Source organism: Crinia signifera, chromosome 4 (assembly GCF_055691185.1).
Source record: "Crinia signifera chromosome 4, ASM5569118v1, whole genome shotgun sequence".
NCBI classification, from domain to species: Eukaryota; Metazoa; Chordata; class Amphibia; order Anura; family Myobatrachidae; genus Crinia; species Crinia signifera.
The window spans coordinates 286,636,888-286,650,786 of NC_139220.1; the positions used below are offsets into that span (position 1 = coordinate 286,636,888).

Here is a 13,899-nt window from a genome sequence, read left to right on the forward strand (position 1 = left end):
TTTGAGCAAAAATGCTCAAAAATCGGTAAAAATCGTATCGCATCGTATGCCACTACATATGGCATATGATGCCATACGATGGGGATGCGATGGCATACGATTTTTGAGCAAAAATGCTCAAAAATCGGTAAAAATCGTATTGCATCGTATGCCATCGTATGCCACTACATATGGCATACGATGGGAGCCGTGATACTCCACAAGTACCAATGTTTATTTTTTTTTATTAATTATTGTTTTTTTATTGAATTTAAGAGTAACTTTTTATTAAAAAAAACTGGTATAGGTGATATAGCGCACCTCTATTGTTTTCCTATATATATATATATATATATATATATATATATATATATATATATATATATATATATATATATATATATACAAAACACGGGGTCCGGCACAGCCTCCTGAAGAAATAGTTACCCGGGTGCCTCCAAACAATCAAATGGATAGGCAGAAATACAATGTGGCACTCCCGGGATTTTGCAATAGAAAAAATTTTTAATAAAGCAGAATACACCAACGTTTCAATGCCTACTTGGGCATTTTTGTCAAGGCTAACGGTTAGCCTTGACAAAAATGCCCAAGTAGGCATTGAAACGTTGGTGTATTCTGCTTTATTAAAAATTTTTTCTATTGCAAAATCCCGGGAGTGCCACATTGTATTTCTGCCTATATATATATATATATATATATATATATGATGGGTGCACAACACTAAGGTAACTTATCTTTCTGCCATTTTGTTATCGTGTGTTACTCAGTGCAGACAGAAAGCACAACATCATCACCGACCGTCGGCCTGTACTACCGGCCAAATAAACCACTTTCCATAATCTACTATGGAAAGTGGTTCACCCCCCATTGAAAATGTGTGTGCAATGAGTGATTTTTAGGCCAGCGATTTTAATAGCATCGCTCATGGGCAAAAACGCCCAGTGTGTCTGCCCCTTAAGTCATCATTTGCCAGATATAGCTTATGTATTAATTACTCTAATTTGTTATGTGTGTATCAGATTATACAGTAGTCACCAGATGCAGCGGATGCTGATAGACACATTCCCTGGTTACAAAACCCTTAAGTAAGTACCACCAGTTACATATGTCATGTTATTACTGTCAGTACATTTGAGGGCTGGCAGCTGTGCTGGGTGTGTCTGGGCGGCTGTCTAGCGCTCTGCTGGGGGTTTAGGGTTCTCAGTGGCACAGAAAGGTGAGGAAGTTCCTGTGAGACATCCGGTGTGCTGTGGTTTATACTGACATAAGAGCTGTAGAGAGCAGAAGCTTCATGTTTGTTATAAGAGTTCGCTGCACTGTAACAGCAATGAGCCGTCACACCATTAATCATAACATCTGTTAGAAAACATGCTGACGCAAAGGTGTCAGAAGGTTGATAATAACCATTCAACACTACAAAGTCGACTTGAAAATGTTGGCATGGTTCAAACTATCGACGGGTACCGGTTCAGCATGTTGACATCTGAACTATAGCCATGTGAATTGTCAACATGACAGTCACAGTTCGGTGACACTGAGTGGGTTTGGTTTACACTACGTGGGCAAAGTCAGATTAAGAGGGGAACGTTACCTCAGGCCCCCCCCCCCCATCTCTCAGGAGCCCATTTACTGTCATCATGCAGGCAGCACTGTGCTCCTAGTGCTGGCCAAGGCCACCAGCACAGAACAATGCTGAGAGCTCCAAGCAAGCAGAGCTCTCTGCATTAAGGTCCTTATTCTGGTTGACTTGCAAGGCTGCGAAATTCCACCAGATGCCGCCTGCACGTATCCCTTTCATGCCTGCGGCTCGCGATCCCCCTCTCCCACCTCAGAGATGGAAACAGAATAAGTGCTGGCCAGCAGTGTAAGTATAGTGAGGCAGGGCTGGGGAATGACAGGTCCAATTCTATAAAGTTGCTGAGCTTTCCTGTTTGGTCTTGTCATGGGCCACCTACCCGAAAATCCTCCCTAGACCACCAAGGTTCGGGCATTAGGCCTGTGGGGCATGTTTTGGCCCTCTCGGCCTGTGGGGACCATAGGCTGGCCCTCTTGGCCCGAGGCCATTTACAGCCGGACTTTACTGGCCCATGGGCAATAGACCAGGGCCCCCCGGCCCCAATTCAGGGTTCGGGCATTAGGCCCACGGTGCATTAAACATGCACTTTCTACTTGCAGGGGCAGCAGTCAGGCCCTTACAGCCTGTTTCAGCCAGGTCTGTGGTGCAGGGCGGATGGGCAGCAGGCCCGGGGGCACATTGCAGTAGGGCAGCAGGCCTGAGGGTGCAGATACAGCCTAGGTAACTATCGTGGTATGGCCATAGGCAGTCAGAGGGAGGTAAGCCTTTGGTGTTTTCTGTGTGTATTGCCTTCATTGCATTTTGCTGTACTTTTGCGGTGGATTTCTTTGCTCGCATCTCACTGTGTATTAACCCATGCCCCTGTGTTCACTACAAAGGGTTTTGCTTACAGGACACTTGGTTTTGCGGGTTCTAGACCACAGGTTTTTCGGGTGCCAGGCCACAGGTTTTGTTATGCGTAATAATGCTGAGTATCTCTATACACTGATAATGATCACGCTGCACTGTATAATGATGCTGAGTATCTCTATACACTGATAATGATCACGCTGCACTGTATAATGATGCTGAGTATCTCTATACACTGATATTGATCACGCTGCACTGTTGGGTCATCTGACCCGGCTCCCGTTTACAGCAATGGGGTGCCCAACCTGCGTCAGTATGTACTATGCAGACAGCAGTGGAGGCAGGGAGGAGGTGAATGGATGCCTGTGTTTGGCATCCATTCACCTCGTGCATTGGGGCTAGGGAGGGGTGCACGGAGGCTAGGGGCAGCCCAGCAGCTTAACTTGTTGCTGGGCTTGCCCCCAGTGCGGCGGGGCGATCCCTGGTCCCGGCACTTGGAGATCATGTCGTTTCCAAGCGCCGCCCCCGTTTACACAGCGGGTTGGGGTGGCAGTGGAAACAAAGCAAATCCCAGATCCGACCTGGCTTGGAACTGTGTTCCAAATAACGGGTCGGATCCGGGAGTTTGGTGTAAAAGAGGTATTACATGCACCTGCACAGTGCACACTATCTGTATGAGACTCTGGGCCTTAGAGCTAAGTGATGCTGTAACTGTTCTATGTACAAAGCAGATCCCTCCATATAGACCCAGCTAATAATCCTTTGTGTGGAGCAGTAAACCCCACACATTATACCACCAGCTGCACACATTTCTCCTAATGCAATGCAGCATTACTTGCTAGATGACTTCTCTCAGCTGTCAGTGAACAAGCAGTTTCCCCGCAGCTGGGGTTCCCCCTATGTATCACAGGCTACCACTGTCAGCTTACTGTAGTGAAAGTGTCTATTTAACAAGCCACTTAAAAAAAATGTATATAATTGAGCAAACCATTTTCTTGTTTCAGGAGTCTTTTCTTTTTGAAACGATTTCCTTTATCAGTAGCAGATAAGTCAGTCCTGGCCGGCGGAGCAGTAATACCAGTTTTACCACCCCAGCCACTATTGCTCACCTGCTCCATCAGCATTTTGCAGTGATGATAACCTATTTTCTATAGTTGTGATAAGACAATGTAACATCTGTGCTATCACCCCACTTTACCAAATACAGATGGAGCCGGCCTCATGCTTCCAGACTCGTCCGCTGTCGGAAGAGGGCGCACGCGCGAGACGCTCGCTCCCCATTCCGACTGAGCTGTTCGCCTCCTCCCCGGTCCCATCGCCGGTCCCCACCGCCTTCTCGAACCCCCCTAACCCTGTCCGTCTCCCTGAAGCCTGGATGGTTAGGGTCCCGCCGCCCAGCCGCCGACTGACTGGGACGCACACGCATCCCAGTCTAATGGATTCGCTCTCCGCCAGCACTCGCTAGCGGGGACGTTCTGGCGAGGGCCGGCAATGGAAGAGAGGGGCTCCATCTGTAGTAATAGGATTAGCTAGGGGTAAATTTACTAAAATGGGAGCTCTATTGAAAATGGGATGTTGCCCATAGCAATGAATCCGATTCTATCGATTATCTTCTAGAAGACGCTAAATAAATAAGATCTAGAATCTGAATGGTTGCTGTGGGCAACATCCCATCTTCAATAGATCTCCCAGTAAATGTTCCCCTAGGTGTGAGGTCAGAAGGAGCAGGAACATCGTGTACTTACCCAGACTTAACTAGACATTCATGGGTCTTCAAAATATCCCTAAGATGTATACAACGTAGAGGTTCCCGGTCCTAAAGAGAATGTACAGGAACGTATCAGATACTGTTGGCCGTAGCACTGGTCTGCTGCTGCTGCTGTTCTGTTATGAACCAGTGAGGAAGACTAAATACATACAGTGATGACTTGGCATGCTATAATGTGGACATTTATTATTGGGAGATACAGGGACAGGGACTCTGATAAGAGACCCACCCTAATATCCGTATGTAGCAAAGTTCAGGCCCGGCTGTGGTACTGTGTATGCAATGCTCGTCAGTCCACATATGTGCAAACTGGAAAACAGGCGATGGGCATGTCACACAGCTCCAGCCAACCAGGGGGTCATATTAAGCCCACTCTATGGCTGGGTAGCCCACATAACATGCATCTGCAAACTGTGGCCGCCATTTACGCCTAGTCTACCTCTACTCAAGGCCCATATTTGTAAGATCGCATCAACGTAATCTCATTACAAATTGATTGTTAGGTCACGGTGTCTACTGTCTAGCAGTGTGTTGCCACAGTCTGAAGGTATCCAGTATAGTGAGACTGGAGTGTGGTTTCTAGAGATGTGGCTGTATCCCATCAGCCCAGCGCTGCCAACAGGAAGGCTGTGACTAGCTGTATGTAGGTGACAGGAAAGAAACCAGTTGTAGATGGGAGAAGTGCATTTATATGAATTATAGACATGGCTCACCTTCCAGGGGCGGGATGCAGCAAGCATAGCAATTTGCTTGTGATGTATACCACTACACTCTGTGTACATATCAGCGATTTTAGCAATAGAGATCTCTTGCGGAAAGCACAGTCTTTTGAGATGATAGGACTTCTGGGCACTTCTAGGACTTCCTATCTGCTAGGCTTGATCCATATGTGGAACGCCACCATATCTCTGAGAACTTAATGTTTGGTTGTTTGGCTGCTTTTTAAAAGTAGCTGCATCTCGTCTCATGTCACTTAGCAGCAGGTCTCCCCAATATCTATTATGACCTCTGTTTCTGAATGCCAATGCAGCCCCCATAGTTGTCACCCCCTCCACATTCCTTCTTATGGGGGAAGGGCACATGAGTAGTGGGCCTTCACATGCCAATGCATAAACAGTATAAGTTATATCGCTGTGTGCCATGTGCATATCTCTGGGAAAAAGGCAGCAGCACCTTTTTCCTGGTGACTTTTTTTTATTGCACGTTCCTGCTTATCAGGGAAAATGGGGCCACACAAGGTACTGTAAGTACACTGACTGTGTGTAGAGTGTGCGGTAAGAGCTCTTCTGGGCCAAGGGCCCTGTGTGCATTGCAAACTGGGCACCTGCTATAGATGTGCCACTGACCCTTATATCCGTGGCACAGCTGTATGTTCGTATACCTCCCAGTGAGTTGGAAGTTAGCAATGTGTTGCCAATAGGTGGGTGTCTGGTGGGACATCAGTGGATTGGGGTGGGGATTTTTTTTATCCTGATTTGTGAAGTGTTTAGTGGTGTACATTGGTATGTTCTTTATAGATGTGCCGCTTGTAGTCAGCCCCAGATGTTATCACAAATATTGAACATGGACAATAAAGAAACATAACTTACCTTGTCACATTTGTAATAACAGATATTAAAAGCACTCAAGACAAAATATCTTCTTTTCCAGTTTTTTCTCTGAAAAAAATATAAATATAATAAATGCAACAACATTCATTTCAGTAGCAGTGTTGTGGACATGGAGATCACGTGACTACAACCAGCAAGCCATTTTTTATATACACAGTAAAGATCATTCCTGAACTATGCGATCTGGGCTCGATTTCACTCGATTCTGACGGATCAGGCTGAGAAATCGGATGAATTCGGCCCAAATAGCATGTGTGAAATCCAATGCGCTGCACATAGGACTGCCGGAGATCATACGTGCTGCACGTCAGATGTCCGGGTCGGACCCCTGATGCGATACGTCACATAAAAAAGAGAACACAAAAAGCAGCGCTCACAAATGATGAGTGAATCAAATTTGAAAATTCATATAACAATTTATTAAAAAACAGTTTTAAAAATATATAGCAGCATATAGATCAAATATAATTTTTTGACAAGTATACACTATTGCAATAGGATTATGGTAGCAAAAAAATGGGGGGGGGGGTAAAATCACAATTAATAACTGGTGCCCAGATCTCACGTGTGTCTGGATGACCCCGTCCGGGGTTGGGAGGATTAAAGAACCCGCACTGTCCACATTAGAAGTGCAGTCCCAATGATGTATGGAGTCCGTAAAACGGCGATTTGTAATCCTGAAAGCACACCGAGGGAGTGGCTGATGTTTTGATAGCCTACCTACAACCTCGTGTAACACTGGTGCCGGATCCTGGACAACCATTTGGAGGTTTCACCTGCTCAATCATCTGACCACAATTCTTCTCATACAATCCCTGGAAGTCTACGGCTCAACTTCATCATCAGTTAACCTGGACACCCGGCCACGAGGTTGTAGGTAGGCTATCACAACATCAGCCACTCCCTCGGTGTGCTTTCAGGATTACAAATCGCCGTTTTACGGACTCCATACATCATTGGGACTGCACTTCTAATGTGGACAGTGCGGGTTCTTTAATCCTCCCAAACACACGTGAGATCTGGGCACCAGTTATTAATTGTGATTTTACCCCCCCCCCCCCCCCATTTTTTTGCTACCATAATCCTATTGCAATAGTGTATACTTGTCAAAAAATTATATTTGATCTATATGCTGCTATATATTTTTAAAACTGTTTTTTAATAAATTGTTATATGAATTTTCAAATCTGATTCACTCATCATTTGTGAGCGCTGCTTTTTGTGTTCTCTTTTTTTCTGTATATATGTAGGGACTGACCCCCCCTATCCAAGCAGCTGCTCCCATTGAGTCAGCAACTCAATCCAAGCGCTCCCAAGGGTTTACACAGTAGTGTAACCACCCACTTTTGGTATGCGATACGTCACATGCAGAAGTACTGTATCATATACAATCCATTGAATGTGACTTCTTCGGGAGGAGACGTCACTTAGGGCCTTATTCTAGTTCACTCTTTCTGACAGAATCCTTCTTAGATGGACAAAATCATGTGCACTGCAGGGGGCAGATGTTACTTGTGCAGAGAGCATTAGATTTGGGTGGGGTTTTACTTCAAAGTAAGATCTATATTGCAGTGTAAAAATAAAGCAGTCAGTATTTACCCTGCACAGAAATAAAATAACTCACCCAAATCTAATTCTGTCTGCACATTTTACATCTGCCCTCTGCAGTGCACATGGTTTTGTCCATCTAAGAAGGATTTTGTCAGAAAGAGTGAACTAGAATATCCCCCTTAGTGTATGGGCACCTTTACACTGCAGACCTACAGGTATGAGTCATTGGATTAACCAATATTAAGTCGACATGCATTAGGTCGACCACTAAAGGTCGACATGGCTTAGGTTGACACGTGAAATAGGTCGACATGCCTAAGGTCGACATGGTTGGTAGGTTGCCACAAGCATTAGGTCAACAACAACAAGGTCGACATGAGTTTTTCATATTTTTTTTGTCCCGAATGTCACAACATGGACACAGTGTAAGGGGGGTATTCAATCTTCTGGTCACGGCAGACGAGCTTGCTCGCCTGCCGTGACCCAGTCCCGTTCTCGGTCAGCTCGACCGAGAACATGCAGGCGGGATTCAATGTCCCGCCTGCAGCGGGACGAGAAGGGGGCGTGGCCGCGAGTTGCGGCCGGGAAGTGACGAGCTGCAGCCGGCAGCTCGTCACTTCCCGGCTGTTCTCGGCAGAACGAGCCCGACAGCTAGAGATGTCGGGCTCGTTCTGCCAGGAAACCCTGTTCAATGCTGTCGGGGAAGACAGCATTGAATAGGGCCCGTCGAGCATCTCCCCCACGGGAGATGCTCGACGGCGATTGAATATCCCCCTAAGTGTACCTATTAGACGGCTTCGGGCACTATTCTATTCTAATTGCAGACACATAGCATATCTCGGCATTTTTCTGAAGTCCATGCAGGTGATCCGAGAGGACTAAGCCTGATGGGCCTGGAATCAGTGCCAGAGACTGCTCGCGGCGGTGATAGATTTAAAAAGCTTAGTAAACAGGAAGTATTTTGGATGTTTCAGATGCACACAATTCACCCCGAGGGCCTTAATGAGGCCGTCGAGCTGAATTCTGTGCTCTAGCTTTATATTCAAAACAGGTCGGATTCCAACCTTTCTCCAACATTTCATTTTCCCTTTTCCTCTCCCCCCCTCCCCCCCTCCTATTTTCTCTCTCTTATACCTCCATCTAATGGGAGGACATACTTTGCCGAATTTATACATGTACGAATTTTAAAAGTACTATGAAAATGGACTTCTTATCGTTTTTTCATTCTTTATATCTCTGTGTGACATCTCCTATATATTTGGCTACATCTGTCACTCAAAGTGGGTGTCTGTGTCTATAACGCTCTGTTCCTGGACTTTCCTCTTAATGTGTGATTACCTTCATCTGTGCTGAACACCTTTCTGAGAAATTAACCTGTTTAAAACAGGTGATGGCAATCATACATTAAGGGGAAGTCTAGAAACAGAGCATTGTGTCCCTCCTGGAGAGGGTCATGTTGGGAGGTATGTGACAGAGAACCAGCCCAGTGAGCCCACAGACAGTGCCAGACACCCACTGCCTTCCCATGTTGCCCAGCACTGCTATTCCACAGCCACCAGGTGAGCGCCCCCACCCGCGATTTGCGGCAAAACCTCCCCCCCCGCGCGCCCCCCCTCCCGCGATTCGCGGCAAAAACACCCGCTCCCCCGCGACCCCCCCTACCGCGATTCGCAGCAAAAACACCCCCGCGACCCCCCCTCCCGCGATTCACTGCAAAAAGAACCCCCCCACAACCCCTCCCGCAATTCGCGGCATAACCACCACCCCGCGACCCCCCCTCCCGCGAATCGCGGCAAACCCTCCCCCGTGACACACACCCCCCCCCGATTCGCGGAAAAAACACCCCCCCCGCGACCTCCCTCCCGCGATTCGCGGCAAAAAGAACCCCCCCGCGACCCCCCCCTTGCACGATTGGCGGCACCCCCCCTGCGACCCCCCTCCCGCGATTCGCGGCACACACCCCTCCCCCCCCCCCCCGCAATTCGCAGCAGCCCCAGGATTAAATGGCACATGCAAAACACTGCCATGGCTATGGTCGACAATGAAAAAGGTTGACATGAGTTTTTGAAGATTTATTTTTAATTTTTTTAATTTTTTCATATTCATTGTCATGTGTCGACATGGACACCAATGAAGTGGCACACTTTTGTCAACATTTACATGTGTTGACCTTTCTGTGTTGATTTTTTTCTTGTGGCGATTCGCGTCACACCCCCCGCAACCCCCCCTCCGGCGATTCGCGGCACCCCCCCGCGACCCCCCCCCCCTCCCGCAATTCGCGGCAACCCCCCACCGGAACCCCCATGAACCCCGCTCTCCCGCGATTCGCGGCACCCACCCCCCGCAACCCCCCCCTCCCGCAAATCGCGGCACCCCCCGCGATTCGCGGCAGCCCCAGGATTAAATGGCACATGCAAAACACTGGCACGGCTATGGTCGACAATGAAAAAGGTTGACATGAGTTTTTGAAGATTTATTTCATTTTTTGAATGTTTTCATATTCATTGTCATGTGTCAACATGGACACCAATGAAGTGGCACACTTATGTCAACATTTACATGTGTTGACCTTTCTGTGTTGATTTTTTCTTGTGGCGATTTGCGTCACACCCCCCCGCAACCCCCCCTCCCGCGATTCGCGGCACCCCCCGTGACCCCCCACCTCCCGCAATTCGCGGCAACCCCCCACCGGAACCCCTGTGAACCCCGCCCTCCCGCGATTCGCGGCACCCACCCCCGCGACCCCCCCTCCCGCAATTCGCGGCACCCCCCCGCGATTCGCGGCAGCTCCAGAATTAAATTGCACATGGAAAACACTGACATGGCTATGGTCGACAATGAAAAAGGTTGACATGAGTTTTTGAAGTTTTTTTTTTTTCATTTTTTGAATGTTTTCATATTCATTCTCATGTGTCGACATGGACACCAATGAAGTGCCACACTTATGTCAACATTTACATGTGTTGACCTTTCTGTGTTGATTTTTTCTTGTGGCGATTCGCGTCACACCCCCCCCCCACCCCCCCCGCAACCCCCACTCCCGCGATTCACGGCACACACACACACCCCCGCGATTCTCGGCACCCCACCCCGTGACCCCCCCTCCCGCGATTCTCTGCAATCCCTCCCCTCCCGCGATTCGCAGCATCCACCCCCCCACAACCCCCCCTCCTGCAATTCGCGGCACCCCCCGCGACCCCCCCTCCTGCAATTCGCGGCACCCTCCGCGACCCCCCCTCCCGCGATTCGCGGACACCTAAGTTGCAATACAGGCATCTTTCATACAATTCTAACCATATTTCTCATATACAAACGTTCACAAATTAAGGGGGCGCAGCCCCTTACGACGGTGTGAAGAGCGCCCTTAGGGCGCGATGAATCACCTAGTAGTAAATATATAGGAACTAGGTGATTCATCGCGCCCTTCGGGCGCTCTTCACACCGTCGTAAGGGGCTGCGCCCCCTTAATTTGTGAACGTTTGTATATGAGAAATATGGTTAGAATTGTATGAAAGATGCCCTGTATTGCAACTTAGGTGTCCGCGAATTGCAGGAGGGGGGGTCGCGGGGGGTGCCGCGAATTGCAGGAGGGGGGGTTGTGGGGGGGTGGATGCTGCGAATCGCGGGAGGGGAGGGATTGCAGAGAATCGCGGGAGGGGGGTCGCGGGGTGGGTTGTCGCAAATTGCGGGAGGGGGGTTACGGGGGCGGGGGTTGCGGGCGAATCATGGTAGGGGGGGTCGCGGGGGGTGTGCCGTGAATCACGGGAGGGGGGGTCACGGGGTGGGGTGCCGAGAATCGCGGGGGTGTGTGTGCCGTGAATCGCGGGGGGGGGGGGTGTGTGTGACGCGAATCGCCACAAGAAAAAAACAACACAGAAAGGTCAACACATGTAAATGTTGACATAAGTGTGGCACTTCATTGGTGTCCATGTCGACACATGAGAATGAATATGAAAACATTCAAAAAATGAAAAAAAAAACTTCAAAAACTCATGTCAACCTTTTTCATTGTCGACCATAGCCATGTCAGTGTTTTCCATGTGCAATTTAATTCTGGAGCTGCCGCGAATCGCGGGGGGGTGCCGCGAATTGCGGGAGGGGTGGTCGCAGGGGTGGGTGCTGCGAATCGCGGGAGGGGGGGTTACGGGGCGGGGGTTGCGGCAAATCATGGGAGGGGGGGTCGCGGGGGTGTGCCGTGAATCACGGGAGGGGGGGGGTCACGGGGTGGGGTGCCGAGAATCGCGGGGGAGGTGTGTGTGTGCCGTGAATCGCGGGAGTGGGGGTTGTGGGGGGGTGGGGTGACGCAAATCGCCACAAGAAAAAATCAACACAGAAAGGTCAACACATGTAAATGTTGACATAAGTGTGCCACTTCATTGGTGTCCATGTTGACACATGACAATGAATATGAAAACATTCAAAAAATGAAATAAATCTTCAAAAACTCATGTCAACCTTTTTCATTGTCGACCATAGCCGTGCCAGTGTTTTGCATGTGCCATTTAATCCTGGGGCTGCCGCGAATCGCGGGGGGTGCCGCGATTTGCGGGAGGGGGGGGGGTTGCGGGGGGTGGGTGCCGCGAATCGCGGGAGAGCGGGGTTCATGGGGGTTCTGGTGGGGGGTTGCCGCGAATTGCGGGAGGGGGGGGGGTCGCGGGGGGTGGTGCCGCGAATCGCCGGAGGGGGGGTTGCGGGGGGTGTGACGCGAATCGCCACAAGAAAAAATCAACACAGAAAGGTCAACACATGTAAATGTTGACATAAGTGTGGCACTTCATTGGTGTCCATGTCGACACATGAGAATGAATATGAAAATATTCAAAAATGACAAAAAAACTTCAAAAACTCATGTCAACCTTTTTCATTGTCGACCATAGCCATGTCAGTGTTTTCCATGTGCAATTTAATTCTGGAGCTGCCGCGAATCACGGGGGGGGGGGGGTGCCGCGAATTGCGGGAGGGGGGGTCGCGGGGGTGGGTGCCGCGAATCGCGGGAGGGCGGGGTTCACAGGGGTTCCGGTGGGGGGTTGCCGCGAATTGCAGGAGGTGGGGGGTCACGGGGGGTGCCGCGAATCGCGGGAGGGGGGGTTGCGGGGGGGTGTGACACGAATCGCCACAAGAAAAAATCAACACAGAAAGGTCAACACATGTAAATGTTGACATAAGTGTGCCACTTCATTGGTGTCCATGTTGACACATGACAATGAATATGAAAACATTCAAAAAATGAAATAAATCTTCAAAAACTCATGTCAACCTTTTTCATTGTCGACCATAGCCATGTCAGTGTTTTGCATGTGCCATTTAATCCTGGGGCTGCTGCGAATTGCGCGGGGGGGGGGGGGGTGCCGCGAATCGCGGGAGGGGGGTCGCAGGGGGTGTGCCGCCAATCGTGCAAGGGGGGTTCTTTTTGCCGCGAATCGCGGGGGGGGGGGGGTGTTTTTTCCGCGAATCGGGGGGGGGGGTGTGTCACGGGGGAGGGTTTGCCGCGATTCGCGGGAGGGGGGGTCGCGGGGTGGTGGTTTTGCCGCGAATTGCGGGAGGGGTCGTGGGGGGTTCTTTTTGCAGCGAATCGTGGGAGGGGGGGTCGCGGGGGTGTTTTTGCTGCGAATCGCGGTAGGGGGGGTCGCGGGGGAGCGGGTGTTCTTGCCGCGAATCGCGGGAGGGGGGGGGCGCGGGGGGGGAGGTTTTGCCGCAAATCGCGGGAGGGGGGCGCTCACCTGGTGGCTGTGGAGTAGCAGTGCTGGGCAACATGGGAAGGCAGTGGGTGTCTGGCACTGTCTGTGGGCTCACTGGGCTGGTTCTCTGTCACATACGTCCCAACATGACCCTCTCCAGGAGGGACACAATGCTCTGTTTCTAGACTTCCCCTTAATGTATGATTGCCATCACCTGTTTTAAACAGGTTAATTTCTCAGAAAGGTGTTCAGCACAGATGAAGGCAATCACACATTAAGAGGAAAGTCCAGGAACAGAGCGTTATAGACACAGACACCCACTTTGAGTGACAGATGTAGCCAAATATATAGGAGATATAGAAATATCTGCATAATCCATCCTGTATTTATCCATGTTCCATATTATTATAGATATACATATTGTCATCATTAGACTCCGTTTTCTGACGAAAATATGCAAATTTGATGTATAATCATATTTCCCTATTTCTCTTGTAAATGTTCTATATTTTTGTTTAAATAGTTCTCTCTATATTATAGATAGCAATTGGCTATATACTAACTGAGAATCAGTTAAGTTCTTTGGAATGAAAATACCCCACTTCCGGGTTTCTTTTGTGGACCGCATATACGTGCGTTCCAAATAACGCACACAATGGATGCAAACAGGCACCTTATATTTCTGCCCCCATTTTCCTATATACAGGGGAACTAAATAAAAGCCGTACACGGCCATTCCCCCAGTCACCTTAATGTACCGCACTAAAACATAGCTCCATTCATTGATATTTGAGAATCCTCTGCACTAAATATACGCACATTCTGTCCAACTTAACAGAACTTTCTAAACACACTCATTTTCAGTGT

At 49.2% G+C, this 13,899-nt stretch overlaps 1 protein-coding gene across 2 annotated transcripts in view; it reads right to left on the minus strand.

Annotated features, from left to right (window-relative positions):
- The window catches only part of PLEKHA2 (pleckstrin homology domain containing A2), a 107,519-nt gene that overhangs the window by 21,150 nt on the left and 72,470 nt on the right, over positions 1-13,899 (minus strand). For both annotated transcript variants that reach the window (XM_083184895.1, XM_083184894.1), the window contains exons 9-10: positions 5,783-5,851; positions 4,171-4,241 (exon numbers count right to left, since the gene is read on the minus strand). In XM_083184895.1, coding sequence (XP_083041021.1) covers positions 4,171-4,241; positions 5,783-5,851 — 140 coding nt within the window. The remainder of the gene's footprint in view (positions 1-4,170; positions 4,242-5,782; positions 5,852-13,899) is intronic.